The sequence below is a fragment of the Macaca fascicularis genome, chromosome 2 (genome assembly GCF_037993035.2).
Source record: "Macaca fascicularis isolate 582-1 chromosome 2, T2T-MFA8v1.1".
Classification (NCBI taxonomy): Eukaryota; Metazoa; Chordata; class Mammalia; order Primates; family Cercopithecidae; genus Macaca; species Macaca fascicularis.
Window position 1 is genome coordinate 87,027,956 of NC_088376.1, and position 22,615 is coordinate 87,050,570.

At 34.9% G+C, this 22,615-nt stretch overlaps 1 protein-coding gene across 8 annotated transcripts in view; it reads left to right on the top strand.

Moving 5' to 3' along the window:
• NAALADL2 (N-acetylated alpha-linked acidic dipeptidase like 2) overlaps nt 1-22,615 on the top strand; it is a 1,467,871-nt gene that overhangs the window by 950,452 nt on the left and 494,804 nt on the right. For all 8 annotated transcript variants that reach the window (XM_065540193.2, XM_074031421.1, XM_065540194.2 and 5 more), the window contains one exon: nt 13,175-13,325. In XM_065540193.2, coding sequence (XP_065396265.1) covers nt 13,175-13,325 — 151 coding nt within the window. The remainder of the gene's footprint in view (nt 1-13,174; nt 13,326-22,615) is intronic.

Sequence of the window (22,615 nt, forward strand, 5' to 3'; positions counted from 1 at the left end):
ATCAGGTTTAGATATGTTCATGTGGGATAGACATTTTTATAGAGAAAACTATTTTTTATGAAAGAAGAGAGACATACTTGCCATTATGATAAACCCACATGGAAACAAGCTGTGCACCGTAAGATCAGTTGTGCTGATTTTTTTCTCTTTCAGCTTTTCACACCTATTTCTGTTCTGTGTCTTGTTTGCTCAATATCTCTCTAATGTTGTTCATCACATTGAGAATACTTGAGAGCTGTACATCTAAGTATCTGTTTTCATCATTTCTGTGCATTCAGACGTTAAACTGGGTGTGTTCTCTTCCTAGCATCCTGTCTTAATACAGTATCAAAGCAATGGAAAGGAGGTGGGGGATTGAGGGTGCGGAGGGACTTGTGGTAGATGCCTAAGTCACCTGGGATACAGTCCATTGAAATAATACTCGGAACTCTAAACCGTTAGATGTCTGTGATGAGAAATGTAGCATGTGGGTTTAACAGTGAATGTCTTGTTCAAAAGGTAAGTTAGAGTCAGAATGGACTTTTGTTGTCTTATCTCTTTAAATAATATCTAGCATTTGAATGACAATATACATGTGGGTAACTTATTTATTCACCCCAGATGGAATAGGGATGCCTTTCTGGACTAGGGAAGTGGAATCTCTAACTTTGACCTCTGATGGGTTTGTACTGTTAAAAGATTTTATCAATTTCTGCCTGACAGGATTGCAAAGGCAACTGGTAATCTATAAACTATACGGACAAGTGATATGCACTCTGACCCTTCTTTGCCAACATAAAACTTTCTAATTAGTGAAATTCTTTCTGTTCTTAATTGAATTCTGTACATGAACTAGGCATCCGATTTGCTCCCTGATAAAAGAAGCTGGCAATAATTCGTGGGCATATATATGAATCCTTGAGCATGCCTAGGAGTGAAAATATCCCTTAGCTGTTTGTGTCTGCCCGCATCCTATATAATTATACAATTAAATACGTTAATTTCAAGAGGGGTTGAGAAATTACATCTCTGTGAAGTAGATCACTTCTTTTTTAATGAAGAAAAATGAATAATAAAGTAACAAAGTTATTTCCCTGATTTTTAAGGAAAATTTAATAAACCATTTATCTTTTTTTTTTTTCTTTTTTTGAGACGGCCCAGTCTGGAGTGGAATGGCACAATCTCAACTCACAGTAACCTCCGCCTCCCGGGTTCAAGTGATTCTCCTACCTCAGCCCCCTGAGTAGCTGGGATTACAGGCTCACACCACCATGCCCAGCTAATTTTTGTATTTTTAGTAGAGACAAGGTTTTACCATGTTGGCCAGGCAGGTCTCAAACTCCTGACCTCAGGTAATCCACCTGCCTTGGCCTACCAAAGTCCTGGGATCACAGGCATGAGCCACTGCACCCAGCCCATTATCCTATCTTTAAAAGACAAGCAATAAATTATAAAAGTGTAAAAAGAAAATAATGTGGTTTAAAAAAAATTACAGAAGAACTGGAAGACCTTAGGACTCATGGTTCTTCCAATCTAACAAACAATGAAAAACTAAGCCTGGTAATATATGAATGACAACAGAAGAGCAGCTTAAAGTTATATGAATATTGACTTTAGAAAATAAACTCATGCAATTTTGTTATTTTTATATCAAGAAACTTTTTTTTTCAGGATAACTGTTTTTTTCAGCTTCCCTGACACACTTCTCCCCAACTTAGACAAATGCAAAGAAATCACATACCCTCAATTCTCAATCTTGTTTCCCCCTTCCTCTTCTTTATCATAACCACCAACATAAATACATTGATTAATAATAAAATAAGGAGGAAAAAATAACTTGCATGTTATGTAGCTTCTGAAAATCTAAAGGTAACATATTACCTCCTTTGGATCTGCTAGTCAGTTTGTGTGTTTGGCAGGGCAAATGTCATCCATTTTTATGAATGAACTTCAGAGCTTTCCAGTGTCATGCCCTGCTTGTCTCTCCTAATGGCTGGTTCAGGACAAGACCCTTATTTTTAGTCCAGTGTTTTTTCATCTGCTAATGTTGCTGGCAGGCCAAACAAAAGAAAAACAATTAGACAAACTCACAACGTACTACTAGTAGCTTATAATATCGTATGGAACTTGCAAACAGTGTAAGATTTGAAGTTTTTATGATAAAATTTCAAAAGTGATTTGACATATGCCTTTAATGATAATATTCATTTGATTTTTTTCCTCATACATTCCTTTTATACACACCAGCCTTGAAGAAGAATTATCTATAAACATTTATTTAAAGCAAATACTGCCAAAAGCTGACTTTATTGTTTTCTTTATCTTCATAGGATGATTCATAATGCTATAAATTGCAAAGACATTGAACATCAAATATACATTTAGTCACCATTTTTTTCTTTTATATATAAGAAAATTGGAGGCTCAGTTTAGTATTTCAGTTATAAAGACAATTTTGAAGGCAGTAAAAATAGAAGTATTACATGTTGATTCTTATACACATTGACAAATCAGAAAATTATGTATGTCACTAAACCTAACCAATAGCTAATTTCTGGTATTGTATTACCTTTAGAGATATTTTATTCTTATTAGTTATTCTCTATGAGTTTCTCTCCCATTTATTATGTCTTTATTATATATACTCTTAGTTAAGAATATTGGTAGCTTAATAAAAAATTTAAATATAGTAAATTTTCACAGACTAAATGATGAAGAACTCTATACTTTTTATTTGGTCTTGCTTATTCAATGAAAAAAAATCTATAATCCCAGAGGTTCATGGATGTCACTATATGGGGTCATTTTTTATCTCCTCACCCCAATCTCTTCCTCTCTGTCTCATACAATTACATACATAAGCACTAAAAATAAATAGTAAGTTGGTAAATCAGAAACTTACTGTCTTTATGACTTAATTTCTAACATATAGTGCTAATATTATTTTCTGTTCCTTTTGAATATAATTTGTTTAGTTCAAAAGCAGCAGCATGTCTACAGATGAAAAAAAAGTACATGCAGTTGATAATATTAACAATATATTTACTAATAAGGTTTGTATGTTTTCCCCCCAATATTGGCTGTGAGGAGTGGAATCATGTTAGGAAACTTATTAAAGATGAATGCTCTTTATTCTTTTCAGTTCATAAACCACCTTAACAGGGGAAAGACCCTGTGCCACTGTGTTTTCAGTTCCTTGGATACTTCTTTCTGAAAATAAAAGAAATTAGGAAAATACTTTCTGGTCCCCACTCTGGAATAATATACTCAATCTAGAACATGGATTTTTTTTTTTTTTTAAGATTGGGCTTCTTCCACGCCACGACCATTGCAAAAATTGCCAAATATCATTATATGAATTTTAAAAAGAAATCTATAAAGTTGCATTGTTATTTTTCATTATTTGGAAGCAATGTGACTTATTGGGGGAAAAGTACAGGAAAATACCATATGAAGACACATTTCTGTCCATTCATTTCCAGTCTGAAATCTATTATCTATGTGGTCTTGATCTTGTGATCCTTACATCATGGTTGCTTCATTTGTAAAATAAGAATAATTTCACAGTGTTATAATGAGGCCACAATGGAAAATTAGTTTAAGGTGGAATCAGTATATCTTATGAAACAGGAAATGCTCCCTTCCTTCCTCCCTTACCCCCACTCTTTCCTCCCTTCTTCCCTTCCTCCCTTCCTCCCTCCCCCCCCTCCCTCCCTCCCTCCCTCCCTCCCTTCCTTCCTTCCTTCCTTCCTTCCTTCCTTCCTTCCTTCCTTCCTTCCTTCCTTCCTCCTTCCTGAATTATGATGAAAGCTGAAGATTATATTCAGAACTCTGCAGCAGCCCTAACTTTCTAAATAACTTCAAGTTTCTTTTTTTCCTTTACAAAAGCAGGAGGTCATTGCTTCTTATTAATCTTGCTAGAATTATTTAAATAAATTTAGATACATCAAGTAAAGCAATTTGAAATCCCAATTAAAGGTGTTCAGTGAATTCGAAGAAGAATGATGTGATTATGCCTTGGATATACTCAGTCTGATTACAGTGAATTTTCCTTAATCATAATAGTCTTTTTTTTTTTAACTAACAAAGGAAAATGAGTATATTTCTGAAATATAATGGAATCTTACAAGCGTTTTTAGTGACATTCTTACAACACAATACATAAGTAAAGGGCCAGATGGCAAATCTATTAATAGAAAAACAGTCTGTAAAAGAAAGGATAACATAATATTTGAGCTTCAGAAGTAAAAATATCTGCTTTAGAAGTGATTATATATTATGTGTCCAATATTTTTATTTTTCACATATGCCAGACCTATTTAATTTGAATAAATAAGAATGTACTATGAGATATCAGGTTCATGTTTTTTAAGTTTATTTTTATGTGATTATATTTATGAAATTTTAATCTAAAATGTCCCAACCTATTGTTTCTATACACATTAATCCCCATGACAGGGCTTTGCAAAAATCCAGGTCTTTTTTTTTTTTTTTTTTAACAATGTAAATAAACAGACGTATAACTCTCACAGTATTGATTTCAGTGTCTTCTTAGAAAGCAGGTCACAGTAAGAAGCATCTGATGTGCTTTATAAATTCACCCTTTAGCCAGTCTATTTGTAAAGGATGGATGTATAATTAAAAGGAAAGACATAACTTTAGTGAAAAGATTACCAGACTTGAATTCGGAAAACTCAAGTTTGATTCCTGCCATTACCACTTATTAGCTCTGACCCTGGGCCATTTCCTTAACCTTCATGAAGCACAATTTCAGTGACTGGATAAAGAGAACTATAATAGCTTATATCAAATGATCTAAGTAAAAATCAACAAATAAGAGATAGTGCCTGGCACATAGGCGATACACAGTTAAGTACTTGATAATTCGACCTAAAGTTGACTCAAAGACCTAGACTGTAACCACAATAATGTTTCCAAATCTTTGTATAGTTTGGCAGATATTTGCCTTATGTGGGTTTATTAGTTTCTAGGGCTGCTATAGCAAAATACCATAGACTAGGCGACTTAAACTACAAAAAAATTATTTCCTCACAGTTTGGAGTCAAGTCCAAGATCAAAGGCTGATAGGTTTGGTTTCTCCTAAGGTCTTTCTTCTAGGCTCAGTGTGTCCTCGTATGGCCTTTTGATTCTGTGCCAACGCATCTCTGTTGTCTCTTCTTTTGCTTCTGAGTACCTGAGTCATATTGCGTTGGGGCCCACCCATTCGACCTCATTTAACCTTAATTACTTCTGTAAAGGTCCTATTTCCAAATACAGTCATGTTCCGAAATATACTAGAGGTTAGGACTTCAACATATGCATTTTGAGGGAACACAATTCAGTCCGTAACAGTGAGACTTAAATGTTTCCGTAAAACTAAGGTCTTGTTTTTTTTACGTATTCACTCTTCTTATCTACACGAAGATTCAGAAAGCTTTTCTAGCAATAGAGGCCAGGTGAACATTCCTCATGCTGGACCAATGTTTTGAAGAAGCTAAATGATAGGAGAAAAAAAATACAAGCTTTTTCCTTTGGTTCTTGATATCCAGGTGGTAGTTCAGGATGCCATATATTCTGACCAGTAAAAGTAAAAAGATCAAGATAACATTTTAGTGGCTCAAAAGGATGAGTAGACAATTTAGGAGCATCTGTGAATGGATGAAATCCTACCAGTGGAATTCAACTACTATTCCCTTGCTAGACACTGTGAATAAGTAGACTGCCCAAATGACAATAGCAGCATCCTCCTTCTGGACGAGAAAATATGTTTTGGTTAAAAGCAACAATAGAGGTTAATAAGAAGAGAAGTTGGGTAGTAGGAATCAGAAAAGTGGGTCGGGCATGGTGGCTCACACCTGTAATCCCAGCACTTTGGGAGGCCGAGGCAAGCGGATCATGAGGTCAGGAGATCAAGACCATCCTGGCTAACATGGTAAAACCACGTGTCTACTAAAAATAAAAAATTAGCCGGGAGTGGTGGCGCACCTGTAGTTCCAGCTGCTTGGAAGGCTGAGGCAGGAGAATTGTTTGAACCCGGGAGGCGGAGGCTGCCGTAAGCCAAGATTGTGCCACTGCACTCCAGCCTGTGCAACAGAGCGAGACTTTGTCTCAAAAATATATATACATATAAAAAGAAAAGTGAAAAGTGTCCTTTCTCTCTTACTTTCCTGGCATTAATTTTCCTTGAATAACAAAATGTTACTGCCATGTCCTGCCCATATATTGCTAGTACTGTTTATTTCAGAGCTGATTATTTGGCAATTCATAGGACCTATAGGTTTATATACTATACATCAAAAGAATGTGTTAGTATGGTGCCCTGCAAGAAATATGGAATCAGCCACCTTGCAGTTGGCCAAAAATATTTTATTTATAAAAATATGTCTGCAAGATAAAATTACGCATTCATACTTCATTGGGCTAGTCTCCGCCACTTTCTTCATCTCTACTCTTAGATAACAAAACAAAACAAAAATCAAAATAAAATAAACCTATTTTTAATTATATATTTTTACAGAAGGATAAAGAGAGAGCATAGCACATTTAATTAAATGTATTGTGTATCAAATTTCAAGAACAAGCTGGCTTAATACTTACCTTCACATTCTAACTATATATATATATGAAAGAGAGAGAGAGGCTATACATACTGTGAAATAGTTTTGAAAAGTAAAATTAGCATTTTCTAGTATAATATGTATATATAGTTCTAACTATATATGTAATTATATATATCTAACTATATATCTAACTATATATATCTAACTATATATTATATATAGTTAGATCAGATGCCACAACAAAATATGTTGTATAAGTTTTCTTGCCAGTAGGTGTTAGCAGTCAAGCAAAATAGCATTCATGTAATACACTTGTACCATATACATTATTTTTTTCATTCATTCGTTACTGGATACATATCATAATTTATTCATCAACTCGACAACAATAGAAATATTATTTTGTGCTAGGCACTCTATGAGGCATTGGGTAGAAAACATGAAGCTATAAAGTTTCTGCTTCAAGCCAGTCACAATCTAGTGCTACTGAAGTTACCTACCAAATCCTTTCTACTTGCTGGGGAGAAAAACAAAATACACTTTCACTTGGTGCACTGTGGGCATACAAATACTTCCAATGATGCATTCTTTGTTATTGTTGGTGATGGAGCTATAATGTAGCTTGATGGGAGTTGACTGACCTTGTGTATAGAAACTGAAAAGTGTCACAGGATGACTATGGACTATTTCTCAGTTGCTAGTCTAGCACCCTATATCAGGTGCCTATGTTGCTCATGTTGGGATGTTAGCACCTATGAAAACCTGGACAAGGATTACATTGAGTTAAGCACTTAGTGTTTCTTTGAGCTAAATAAGAGAGGGTGGAGGCATATGTAAAGGAGGTTTGTTTAATGATACCTATATTCATTGAAAATGTAATTTGAAATATATATGTATATTTTTAAGGAAAAATAATTAACTATGGAAGGATTAGTAATTATCAGTAATGGACATTTTGAATAAAAATGTTAATAAATTTATGTAATATTTAACTTCTCTCCTGGGAATAAAATACTTTTTGAAGAACTTTTAGGGTAGAAATATTCGCACTATAAACAGAATGTTGAAAGCTGTGTAAACAGTGTTCATTTAACCCTACATGATTATGCAATTGTCATATACATGCAGCAGCATATTTTAGGCTATAAATACTGTGAAATAGTTTTGAAAAATAAAATTAGCATTTTCTAGTATAATATTAAGTTAGAGCTGAAAAGGAAGAAAGGAATAGTTTATTTACTCAGAAGAATTTTAATGTGTAGATTCTAAATATTTCAGTTTTCTTTATATTGTGGCTAAAAGAAGTTAAATGCAAAATTAAAATATTCATACTATATATTCTCATAAACCACATCATAACACTATTTTAAGGTTTTTTTAACAATAGAAATTTTGGTGAGTTTGGGGGAGAATATATTCCTCACCAATAGTTTAAAAGTAGATTTCATATATGGCCCTATATTTTAAAATGCAGTTAGTGTGTCTTTATAAACATTTAACAAAATCATTGGGTTAGACGACATGGTTTTGCATTTAGAGCAGAAAGGATCTTTGGGAACAATATAATTCAATCTTTGCATTCTGTGGATGATGAAACCAAGGCATAGAAAATTTATATAAGTTGTCACATAGCTATTTAGTGTCAAGGTTGGAACCAAATTTCTGAATTGTTTTCCATAATGATTTTTTACCTCTCTTGGTTATGATTGATATATTTTCAAGTAACAGAAGCCTTGTCAAAGAAAGGGAGGAAAATCTTACCCAGTTCAAGTAAAAGGAGTACAGTGGAACCTGGAGTCTGTGCACAGTATTCCCTCTTTCACCCACCCTCATCTACATTTTCTCTGACTGTCTGCTCCTTTTTTGTACACAGTTTCCGTCAAAAGGCTCATAGTTTCTAAACCCTGAGCAAGGTGGTTACGTGGTTGAGCATGGCAAAGGACCCCCCAGCCTATCACATATAGATATTTGAGAGAGAGAAGTCAGGGATAGTTGAAGTTCAACGTCAGGAAATCTTGGCCTAAGACTTGACCCCATTTTTCAGGAATTAGACCTCCATGTAGTCATCATTCTATATCGTAAGCTATCTCAAACCATAAGAGGTAGTGAGCAGGACTAAATACTTTTGCGTGTGCCAAGGGACAATCTTCCACCAGCTGAAGCAGATATCCCAGAGACAGTAGGCTTCACCCCTTTTATGCAGGCTTGTCTTTGAATGTATTTTTAAAAATACAATCCTTCCAGAGTAGCATATTTTTTCTAAACATTTTAGACAACCCCAACCTCAGTATGTTCAAAATGTAGTTAACAATGCAGAGGAACACTTCTCATTTGGTTTGGTTTAGGCATTGTCTTTTTTTTTTTTTTTTTTTTTTTTTTTTTTTTTTTTTTTTGCCAACTTCACTGGAAATCCAAAAATAGATAATTTCTGAAATTAAGTGTCTTTATTTCTAAATGAAGAGCTCTAAGATGGCCAGTGACAGATGGTGCCAGGGACCAAATTTGACAACATTGAACAGGTGTTTCTACCTCAGGTCAAACCATTGCAGGCAGACAATGGAAGAGGGAGCTAAATCACATATTGGGCTCTATTCCTTCAGGGCTGTGGGTGAGTAATCAACTCTAGCCAAAAATAGTGTATGATTATACCCTGTTGCTTCATTACAGGCCATCAGCTATAGACAAATTCATGTTCTATATTGATTATAAAAGGGGTCAAAACATATTACCAAATATACTCAGAAGAGACACAACTGGCCATTCTAGCATATTCTTTTTGACTTAGATCTAAAACACTAGGTTTCATGAACATTAAACAGTCAAATAGTTATTGTACTTACCTTTACAGAAGGAATTTTTGAGGTAATTTTGACTATCCCACTAAAGGAGGATTAGCACATTAACAACAACAACAACAACAACAAAAAGACAAAGAAAATGTGGATTCCCACATCCCTTTCTTCTGCTTGTGGAAGCATCACTCATAGAACCACTTTTGCAATGATCCTGAACCTGGCCTCACAATCCCTCCCTAGACAGCTGTTCTTTCCCAGTTAATTGGAGGTAGCACTCAAGAAGGGAATTTTTGGCCATCCCGCTGGTAAACTGAACTTCCTTAGATGTTCACAGACCTTGTCCTACTTCTCTCCATATCCCAATTCCAATGTTTTACTTTCAAAAAAGTGACAACCAATATGTTGTTGTAGATGGATAAGTGGCCAGAAATCTTAAAAATAGTTTTTCACAAGCAAGTAATTCTCAAAAAAATATGCAAATAGCCAGAATCATACAGAAATAGGTTTAACTTGACTTGTAATTAAAGCATGTGTTTTTGGCAAATTATTTTTGGGTACCTTGGTAAATATTGCTTAAAAAGAAATAATTGTTGGTGAGAGTGAAGGGAAGCAAAACCATATATAGCTAGTAAGACTATAACTTATTAGCTCCTCTAAAGGGAAAATAGCTTATCAAAAATCATAAAAATGAATGATTTGACCTGGGAATTCCACCTGTGGAAATTTATTTCATGAAAATAGATATTTTTGCAGAGATTTTGCTACAAGCATGTTTATTGCATATAATATTGAAAAATTAGAAATTAAAGAGTTTAAAATTATTGTAATTAACAAATTAACAATTAACAATTGTTATATGACCAACAGTCAGGGATTGGTTAAATAATATTTATGCCTGTCTATATAGTAGTATTTATATTATATATATGTATATTTAACAGTATATGGTGATTTAAATTATATAAAATTGTATTTATCAACATAGACAAATGTTTATTATATACTGATAAGCAAATGAAAAGAGATTGCAAAGAAGCATTTATGATGTGGTTTTACTTTGTTAGTGTATGTATGTATGTTCATAAACCCAAGTAAAAGGGTCTAGACACCCCAACAAGTTAACATTAACTATTTCTTGACAGATAAAATAATGGGACTTTTTTTTTCCTTTGCCTACATGTTTTTCTCTGTAATGATCACGAATTGCTTTAGTAATAAAAGGTAATTTTTTAATATTTAGAAACTTGCTGTCCAGGGAAGTTTTTTTTTATTTGTTTCCCTCAAAAAACTTTTATTAATTTTTATTTATTTAAAAAGTTATACAGAATACTGAAAGAAGATATAAAAATGAACAAGTACTATTCCCATCTACAGAATGCCACTCTTAACATTTTGCAGTAGGTACATTCATTTATTTACAGATTTTTTTCTTGTTTATTGAGGGATATTTTACATACAGTAAAATCTACCATTTTAAGGTGATGTGTGTATGATATATGATGAATGTGACAACCACTACAATCAAGATACAGAATATTTCCATCACCCTCAAAATTGCCTCCTCACCTTTGTAATTAAATCACTCTCCCCAACCGCTCTCTAACAATCACTGATCTGATTTCTGTTCTTAGGGTTTCAACTTTTCAAGAATGTCATGAACATGGAATTATACAGGAAGCAGCTTTCTTAATCTGGCTTCTTTCATTTAGCATGATGCTTTTGAGATTCATCCATGTTTCCCTTTTAATTGCTGAGTTATAGTCTATTATATTTTATATATTATTCTATAGTAAGCAAACATTCAAAATCATTCAATTGATTATTCTTTTCAAGAATAGCTATTTCTGCATGTAAACATTAAAATTCCCCTCCCCCACATGGGTGGGGGTGAGGATTTGAAGAGTACATCTTAAATGTCATTCACACATTCTTTGCTCCTTTTCCGTTTCTCATTCCCCATTTTTCCTTAATATCTTCCCTCCTTTCTACTAAAACACTGAGAGGAAAATAATAACAAAAGTCTGATATGAGTGGTTGTTATAGAAGACAACTGAGTCATTTCTGTTTTACTTAGGTTCTCAATGTTAGTTTATTTAATCATAAAAGCAATGTATGCTGTTCATTACACCAAAAATTGGAAGAAGATTTTTAAAGGACTAGAAAAAAATGGCATTATTGTGGCATACTTAAATTCTATATCTGTTTCTATTTTTGGCACATTGTTTTAAAATCATGCTATATATGCAATTATGTTTTATTTTTCCTAATAGGAGGGCTTCCCAAATATTTTCTTGGGGCTCTCCTTTCTTTAAGAATTGCTGGGCAGGGCACAGTGGCTCACACCTGTAATCCCAGCCCTTTGGGAGGCTGAGGCGGGAGTATCATTTGGGGTCAGGAATTTGAGACCAGCCTGGCCAACATGGTGAAAGCCCGTATCTACTAACAATACAAAAATTAGCCATGCATGGTAGTGCACGCCTGTAATCCCAGCTACTTGGGAGTCTGAGGCAGGAGAATGACTTCAACTTGGGAGGTGGAGGTTGTGGTGAGTCAAGATTGCACCATTGCAATCCAGCGTGGGCGGCAGAGCGAGACTGTGTTTCAAAAAATAAAAATAAAAATAGTTGTTGTGCCTAGCCTGCATCTGTCTCATTCATTCTCTCATTTAGCAATACTCTTGAAAACCTGCTAAGTGCAAGGTGTACAATGATAGAGAAGTTAAGCACAATCCCTGTCCTCAGCGAGTGGGTGCTGCCTTGCTTACTCCACTGCAAAAGTCAATAAGCAACATAAGCAGTAACTGGGGTGTGAAGTATGGGTGTTAACTAAAGTCACACAATGAGCAGTGACTGCCTGTATTGAATATGACCTTTAGTCATATTCTCTTTATTATCTCTATGTTCTCTAATTACTTTTCCTCTCTCATGAAAAACTAATAGAATTAGCAAATCATGATTATTGCTTTCGTATCAGGTAGATCATACTAACATGACTAAAATGAATAAGATCTTTACAAAAAAAAATCAATTTAAAGAGTTAAAATAAAAAGAAACTCGGTATATTGTCAAGTTCGTCCGTTCCATCATACTTATCTATTGTGTACTTACCACAGAACAGAGAAGAATCTTTACATTAAATATGTCTCAAATGACACGGTCTATTTTCAAAACATTTAATGACAGGGGCAGGACAAGGGCTGATCTTTCATAAGGAGACCCCCATAAGGTTACATGTAAATTTTTCAGTTGCTATATCTGGGAGATCTGGCTGGTACCTCCAGGCAGAGACCAAGATGACTAGTATACCGGGAGCTGTCAGGAGGTTCACGACAGTGGCTATTTTCTAAACAGTGTGACAGTATTTCAACATTTTAATGACTGGTGTGACAGGCTCAACACTGGAAAAAAAAATATGTTACAGTACTTCAGGTGATTTCTGCTTTAGGGAAAGGCATAATGGTCACGACAACTCTTCTTTCAAAAGAAGAACCTTGTGTGTGGTAGATCCTCTATTAATCCAAAGAAGTAGAAAGTTAAAATCCACTTAGTAAAGAATCAGACAGTGAGGAATTCCATGAATAGACAATTGAAATAAAATATAGACATTATAGCAATGCTGGTAGAGATAGAGAAAAACAGGAGAAATAGAAAAGAGGGGGGAAAAAGGCCAGTAGAAAAATCTTCTGGGCTTGATAGAAATCTGAAATATCTGCTTATTTTAAAAGAAAAAAACAAAAACAGGAAAAAGAATCATCTTATCATAGCCACATTGGCAAAATGGCACAATATGAACTTTTACTGTGCATGATAATATTTTTAATAGCTTGCTTCCCTCTTTTAGCTTTCCTTATTGGAAAAGGCTGGATTTGGAGGTGTTCTTCTGTATATTGATCCTTGTGATTTGCCAAAGACTGTGAATCCTAGCCATGATACCTTCATGGTGTCACTGAATCCGGGAGGAGACCCTTCTACGCCTGGTTACCCAAGTGTTGGTAAGTTTGTTGTTCATCATTATTATACTTGTAAGTTAGCATTACAAGTTTGCAATTTATAAGTAAATGCTACCTATCGGGAATAGTGATGTCAAATAATTCTTATCATCCCATCTTATTTTTTAAAAAAGCAATTTATTTTTCATATTCTCAAAATTATAGACTATCAATTTGTTGGTATAAATTGGATTTATACTATAATGTATTTTTATCTCAACAAATTACAGTATGAACAGATAGAAATGTATTTTATGTTTTATTGTGGATTGACTGATAAGACAAATTAACACCAGGAGTGGTAGGCACTCCAGGTAAGCCAATGGCGTGTACAAATACCCAGGAGCATGAAATGTCTGCTGCTTTGGTGCAGCTGTAATAACTTTCAGTCCTGGGTCTAGAGGTACCCATGATCAAGTTAGGTGAGTAAAGTAGTAAGAAAAGATGCTAGAGAAGAATGGATTTAATATGCTTTTCTGGCTGTCTTAAGAGAAGGGATCTCATTGTTTTGGCCATCACTGGAAGTATAGAGATGGCTACTTTGCAGCAAATATCTTTCTTTTTGCTAGATAGCTGTGTTCATGCTAGTAGGGATCATGTGGAAGAGAGAAAACAACTGTGATTTTGGCAGATGCTCACCGCATCATTGAATTTCTGTCCAATGTGTCATTGACGAATATTCTGTTCATTCAACTTGGCTGAGAAAAAAGCTCTTTGAATCTTCTTCCAGGGTGATACTGACCCATTAACCATGACCCTTCAGTCAATAATTAAACTGATCCAAAAAGTATGTAATTATTAATGTGTTCTGCCAATATTTTTCCCCCAAAAAGATCACAAAAGAATTTACTAGTTCTCTTACTCAAATCCAGCTGCCTATTCTCTCATTGTTAACTTTACCAATTAATTAGCACCTTTTTCCAAGAAGGAAGCAAATTGAATCACATATGAGAATTATAACCTATGAATTTTGTTGCATCTACTGATTATTGATTTTTCTTCTATATGCTACAAAAGTATTCCTTTAATAATCCATGTAAAATTACTCCGAGATCTCACTGATCTGTACTTTGTGCAGTCCCATGTCTTAGCATTACAATTTTAAATTAGAATTAGTAGGCATCTATCTACAATTTCTAGACATCACCCAAAACACCAGTCAGCTCTCTCATTTGCAAATACACTCACTGTTCTGCATTGTAATTGCTCAGCTTCAGGAAGCTGCGTTTGGCAGTTAACTCACTGTGGCAAGTCAATGGGCTGCAGTGCTACCAGAGAGAGGCTCTGTATGAGTGCTCTATCTTAAGCTGATAAGTTGTTCAGTTGGCACCATTACTCAGCATTTTCTTGCCCCCGGTCATTTCATAAATGCAGAATTCAGTCATGGGTAGCAAGTGTTGGTCAGAGTTGTAAGAAGTTTCAACATGCTTTTTTTCTACTTTTTATTCTAAAATAATCTAAACTTCCTAAAATGGCTGCAAGTTTAGTATGTATAGAATCTCTGAAATGGTTTTATTCTGCCATCACCTTAACAAATAGCGTCTGGCTTCTTTTTATCCATGCTAATGTTCTTATCAAACAGCAGCACCCTTACTTTCTTCTCGTAAACATACTTTTTCATTCTTTACATGACAAGGTTGCAATTTTCCAAATTTTTCTGTTCTACTTCTCTTTTAATTAAAAATTCCATTTAAAAACATTTTTCACTTCTTTCATTTTACTGTAAACAGTCAAAAGAAGCCACATAGCACCTTGAACACTTTGCTGCTTAGATATATTCTTCTGCCAGATAACTTAGTTTATTGTTTTTAAATTCTACCTTCCATAAAGCCCTAGGTCATGGACACAATTCAGTCAAATCCGTTGTCACTTTGTAACAACGATGTCCTTTATTTACTTCAGTTTCCAGTACATTGTTCCTCATTTCTGCCTGACACTTTATCAGAATGGCTGTTACTGTCCATCTTTCTATTAACATTCTGGTCATGACCATTTAAGTAATATTTAGGAAGATACAGGCTTCCCTACAGCTCTTGTCTTTTTTTTAAAGACCTCACCAGAATTGCTGTTAATAATCCTAGATTTGCTTACAACGATTTAGGCTTTTTCTGGCCTGTTCCTTTTAAGTTCTTCCAGCCTCTACCCATTATCCATTTCCAAAGCTGCTTCCATGTTTCTAGGAATTTGTTATAGCAAAAACCACACTTCTGGTTTCAATTTTCTTAGTCCATTCTGTGTTGCTATCATGGAGTACCTGAAACTGAGCAATTTTTTAAAAGCAGATATTTGTTTCTTACAGTTCAGGAGGCTGGTCCGTCCAAGGTCAAGGGGCTCACATCTGGCAAGGGCTTTAATCAGTTCATTCGGTGGTGGAAGGCAGAATGGTGAGAGAGTGAGCATCCATGAGAGCAAGAAAGGGCCAAACTCATTTTATAGCATGCCCCTCAAAATAACGAGCCTACTCTCATGATAACAACATTAATACATGCGTGAGAACACTTTATGATCCAATCGCCTCTAAAAGCTCGCACCTTTCAACATGGTTGAACATGTGTTTCATGTGTTTCCAACACATGACCTGTGGGGTCCACATCCAAATCATAGGAAATGGTTATTAGAGGGACTAATCTAAAACTAACTTTTTTCAATTTAAGAACTTTGTTTTATTCACCAATTTAAGGGTGATAAGCTGTAAAGAAGTAATTTAGAACAACCCAAAATACAAGGAGGTAGTTTTTAACTTTGTTTGTTTGGTTTTTAATATAAACAAAGTAAACACAGTCATTTAATGAACATTCCATATGCCTCATCCAGCTTTATTGACTGTCTACCTTTCTATAATTTTTGTTTTTTATCTGTACATTCCCTCACATCCCCACAACATCAGTATTTTTCAAGGTAAAATTTACATAAATTAAAATCCAGCATTCATACATGTAGGAGAAATTCAATGATGGGTAACTCGGGGTTGTTAGAACTTAGCTCTTATATAATATCTTAAGAAAATATAAAGACATTTAGAATAAATATATAGAGAAGTAACAAGACAAAGGAAAAGAGATTTAGCCTTTCAGGGGTAGCGAACTATAGGAAGAAAAATATATGGGTGGAAATTAATAAAGATAAAAGTTTTGTTTGAGTAAGGTTTGTTACATAGTTCCTTTTCCTCTGCCCCTCTGGGTTAATAAGAGTCTCCATTAAAAGTCTAACCCTGACTTTTTGTAAATTGCAGGGGAGGCAGAGAGGGTTTTGTAAGGCACTGGGAGCATCTTCTGTTTCTCAGTTATCTTCAGCTCAAAGTAATCTTTATGCTAAAGTGACATATTTGCAGGTGGCATATTCTGACCCCCTATGACTGGTTTCACCAACTTGCTATAAGTATTTCAACTACACTAAACTATGATCCAAACAAATCTGATTTCCTAGGACCATATATTTCTGGAATTCTAAGAGAATTCAGTGTTTATATAGCAAATATCAATTCTCAATTTAGAAGCACAAGAATCCTGCATTTTAGCCAAAGACTCAGGTAAATGGAGCATACAAACTGATATTTACATATCTAGTCATAATTATAATCCCAGTGATAGGTTGCAGTTGGAGTTGTATTTGGCCTAAAATCATAAATCAGCTACATGGGGTAAGACCCAAAACAAACAGAAAATCAGAAAGATACGAGGTAAGCATAAAAAATAAGAAAGTAAGAAATATGTATCTTTAAGGAGTATTCCATTTGGTCTATGTTGAAACATGGAAAAGAAAACCCTTTCCGAATTTCTAAGTGGTAAGATTGTCTGAAATCTGAAGAACTGAAAATAGTGTTAGGATTAACAAATCCTTTCTTCCATATACTTTCTTTAATAATTCATCTTCTGAATTCTGTATTGGCTACAGTGTTGATTTTAATTTTACTAACACCTCCAGGTAACTGGTAATCTGTTTACTACCAGTTAATTGTTTGTCTTGACTTAGACTTGAATTTCATTATATACCACTTTCAGAAATCCATCCTGATTTAAAGCTTTGTATCTATGTCCCTCTCTCTGGTTTTCTGCTACAATCTTTTTTTTTTTTTTTTCCTTTGTATTTGTTTTAAATTCCGGAGAGAAAAGTCTTTTCAGTGGTTCTATTCTACTGAAATGTATCAAATGAAACAGTTTATTTAATATTCCTAGCGTTACAATTCAGTGGATCTCTGTGTTGTTTATCTACTGTCTGTTCAACATCACCCCTGCCAAACAAAACTATTCAAAGAATAAAGAGTATCACTGTAATTTGTGACAAGTCATCACCAGGTGTTCCTGGTCCAGTTACCTGGACAAATATCGAAAGACTGACTTGAGTTGGCACTAAATCAACTGAGACAATGTTGAACCATTTCCTGACTAGAATGGCAGAAAATATAAGTATGTGCCTAGTTGTCAAAGCAAAGTGTTAGATATTCACAGCATGAAATGCCTTGTCACTTGGTTGGGGAAAATAGTGTCTGAATTCTTACTATTTCACTGTAAGTGCCTGGGGGTTCTCGTACGTGCTGTGCAGGATTCAGATTTACATGTAATATTATTCAACTTGATTCTTAGAACCACTTGTGGAGTGGCTCATTGTTAAGCAGCAAAATTTTTCTGAAAGTTTATTCATAACGTGTTGAAGAGATTGTTTAAATTCAAACTGCTCCTTTAGAAAGTCTAAATTTTGTTTTGAAAAATAATTTGGGTGACATAAGTTCTCTTGCCTCCCCAGAGGGAAATTTACAATTGATTGTTTGAATGTCTAGGATTATAGTCTACAGAGAACATTTTTGAGTGGTTATTGTTCATAAAAAAATCAGTGTGCCATATACTAAATTCATCATTTAGAATGTTTTTTACTTATTATTGTATTGGGAGCACTCTACTTTAAATTAAACATGTACTCAATGAATAGAGACAATCAGTTTGTTTTGTTTAAGAACTAAAGTTTCCACAAAAATCTATGATGAATTCTGAGAATGATAAAATCACTGCAAAAAAAAAAAAGATTTACCAATATTTCTCTCGTAATGAATATAGAAGCTATTGAAACAACAATATGATTAGTTTAAAAATTGTGTAGCACTTTTTATTTTTTACCTTGTGTGGCTGCTTCAACAAGACAGCAGTAGCTGGCTTCATTTTGCAGATGCCTTTGGTCTCAGCTACTTGGGAGGCTGAGGTGGGAGGATCACTTGAGCCTTGAAGGTTGAACTGTAGTGAGTCATGATCACATTACTTCACCCCAGCCTTGGTTACAGACCTAGACTCTTTCTTAAGAAAAAAATGAAATCATATCAAGTATCTCATCAGACCACAATGGAATAAAACTAGAAATCAGTAACAAGAGGAATTTTGGAAGCTATAAAAATACATGGAAATTAACAACATGCTCTTCAATGACCATCAGGTTAAGGAGGGAAAAAATATTAAAACAAATGAAAATTGAAACACAACATACCAAAATCTATGAGATTCAGCAAAAGCAGTGCTAAGAGGAAATTTCATAGCAAAAACACCTATATCAAAAAAAATACAAAGATTTCAAGTAAGCAATCTAATGATCCATCTCAATGAACTAAAAAAGCAAGAACAAGACAAATCTATACTTAATAGAATGAAATAAATAATAAATATCAGAGTAGATCTAAAGGAACTAGAGTTGAAAAAATACAAAACAACAATAAACAGAAAGTTGGCTTTTTGAAAAGATAAACAAAATAGATAAACCACTAATTAGAACAACAAAGAAAAATGAGAGAAGACCCAAATAAACAACATCAGAAATGAAAAAAGACATTACAACTGAAACCACATAAATACAAAAGATCAGGGGGGCTATTAGGAACAACTATACACTAACAATCTGGAATCCCGAGAGAAAATGGATAAATTTTGGTCACATACAATCTACAAAGATTGAATCAGGAAGAAATAGAAAACCTTGACATACCAATAACAAGTAATAAAATTGAATCAGTAATAAAAAGTCTTCCAACAACAACAAAAAAACCTGGGGTGGGATGGCTTCACTGCTGAATTCTACTAACCTTTCACAGAAGAATTAACACCAGTTCTCCTCAAACTAGTCCAAAAAATTGAAGAGGAAGAAATTTTCCATATCTCATTCATCATGCCAGCCTTACCTTTATACCAAAACCAGGCAAGAATGCAACAAGAACAAAATTACAGATCGATATCCCTGGTGAACATAGACACAAAAAATCCTCAACCAAATACTAGCAAACCAAATTCAACAGTACATCAGAAAGATGATACAACATATGCAAATCAACAAACATTGATAGAATGAAAGACAAAAACATGACTGCCTCAATGGATACAGAAAGCATTTGGTAAATTCAACACTCCTCATGATAAAAATTCTGAACAAACTCGGTTAAAAAGGAACATACCTCAATATAATAAAGACTCTATGTGACAAATCCATACTTAATACCACATGAAATGGGGAAAAGCTAACAGCCTTTCTTGTAAGAACTGGAAAAAGACATGGACGTCCACTTTCACCACTCCTATTCAACATAGTACCGGAAGTCCTAGCCAGAGCAGTCAGGCAAAAGAAAGAAATAAAAAGACATCCAAATTGGAAACAAGAAGTCAAATTGTCCCTCTTCACAGATGACATGTTCTTATAGCTAATAAAACTCAAAAATCTTAGATCTGATAAATTCAGTAGAGTTGCAGGATACAAAATCAACATACAAAATCAGGAGCCTTTCTATAAACAAGTAACAAACGAGCTGAGGTAATATCAAAAAGGCAATCCCATTTATGATAGCTTCGAAAAATACCTAAGAATAAATTTAACCAAGGAAATTAAAGACCTCAACAAAGAAAACTACAAAATACTGATGAAAGAAACTGAAGAGAACACAAACAAATAGAAAGACATCTCGTGCTCTGGACCAGAATAATTAGTATTCTTAAAATGACCAAACTGCCCTAATCAATCTACAGATTCAATGCAATTCCTATAAATGTCATTTTTTAAATAGAATTGGAAAAAACAGTTATAACATTTGAAGGGAATCAAAAAAGAGCCCAAATAGCCAACGCAATCCTGAACAAAAAGAAGAAACCTGGAGACATTACAGTACCTGATTTCAAAGTCTATTACAAGCATATAGTAAACAAAACAATATGGTATTGTTATAAAAACAGACACACTGCAGTTCAACCTTGAAGGCATGAGTGATCCTCCCACCTCAGCCTCCCAAGTACCTGAGACCAAAGGGATTTGCCACCTTGGCTGGCTAATATTTTTATTATTTGTAGAGACAAGGTCTCACTATGTTGCCCAGACTAGTCTCAAACTCCTGGACTCTAGCAATCCTCCCACTTGGCCTCCCCAAATGCTGAGATTGTAGGTGTGAGTCACCATACGTGGCTATAATTTTGATTTTTCTCAATTTGTTGAGACTTGTTTTGTGCCTTAACATTTAGTCTGTAATGGAAAATTTTCAAAATGCTGATGAGAAAAATGTGTTTTCTGTAGCTGTTGGCTGAAATGTTCTGTCAATGTCTGTTAGGTCCACTTGTTTTAAAGAGCAGTTTAAATTCAATGTTTGTTCATTTTCTGTCTAGATTATCTGTTTGCTGAGAGTGAGGTGTTGAAGTCCCCAACTATTATTGTACTGGGGTCTATTTCTCCCTTTAGATCTAATGATACATGCTTTATGTAGCTGGGCATTCTGGTATTGGGTGCATGTATGTTTACAATTGTTACATTTTCTTGACCCCTTTATCAATATGTAATAATATATCCCTTTACTTTCATTCTATATATGTCTTTACCCCAGGCAGTGGGCATGGTGTGGACAATGGCAGTAGCAGTGGCAGGATAAACCTCTCTTTGTGCTGGTACTGGTGGTAGCTGCAATGGACCAGTCCTCTGGTCTGCAGATGTGTACAGGTAGATGTCAGCTGTGGTGGTGGCGGCAAGTTGGGTGAATCTGATCTCAGATCACCAAGAGGAGTTCTGACCAATCTCTCTTCATCCCTCCAGTGCCCACCACACCTCTACCCACAGCCTCTGGTATCTATCATTCTACTCTCTTATCTCCATGATATAAACTATTTTTTAGCTTCCACATATGAGTAAGAACATGCATCTTTGTATTTCTATGCCTAGTTTATTTCACATAACATACTGACCTCCAGTTCCACCCATCAAAGGTGAATGGGGCAGCAGCAGCTGTGTTGCAGCCCTATTTCTGGTGAAGGTGGGGCTTCTTTTAGTAATAGTAGCTACAGGTAGGTGGCTAGGGAGCATGTGCTTCGGCCCCAGGTGGTGGCTGTAAGCAAGATAGCTTATCTTCAAGGTGCTTGGATAAATAAAATGTGGTATATATGCACAATGGAATACTATTCAGCCATCAAAGAAATGAAATCATGTCATTTTGTAGCAACATGGGTTATTTATCCTTTCATTTTACATAAAATGCAGCATACTATAAATTTGCATTCATACTTTGTTGGAGGTTTTTTTTCCCCCCACTTGAAAGTTATTCTATAAATCACTCCATATCAGTTCTTAGAGAATGACAATGATCACATTCTCCAGAAGCAGGTACTGAGAGAGAGTTTGGTTTGCAAGGGTTTTATTAGTGATCAGCACCTGTGGAAAACAGGGAGCACAAGCAGGATTGGACAAAGGGAGAAATGGAACTCCCTTTGTGTTCCACTTTGTGTTACTGGAACAGTCAAACCACACCTGAAGATACGACCTATCTGACTTGTTCATTGGTGGTCCAAATGGCCCAGTGTCTATGCCCCTTCTGCAATAAGTCATCGGAAGTGTGCCTTCCCTAGAATGGCGTGCCATTGTGTGAAGACTGGATGACTAAGGCAAACCCTGAAAATCTTAACAGCTGGAGGCTGTCTGCTGACAGAACTCACAGCAGGTGAGACAACAGGCTCTCTCCTGACAGGGTGGGACATCACAGTGGAACATCTGGACAAAATCTCACCAAATCTACCACGGAAATTTGACTTTAATTCCATTCTTAGTCATGAGTTAGAAAGGCTAGAGCTGTGCTGTCCAATACGGTAGCCGCTAGCCATCTATGGCTGTTTAACTTTAAATTAATTAAAATGAAATAAAATTTAAAATGTAGCCATACTAGTTATATTTCAAGTGTTTAATAGCCAATATGGCCCTACAGAGAATTTCTATCATCAAGCAAAATTCTATTGGAATGACGAGTGCTGCAGAATAAATAAATGTCTAAAACAGTGTGATATTTCACAAAATTTGGT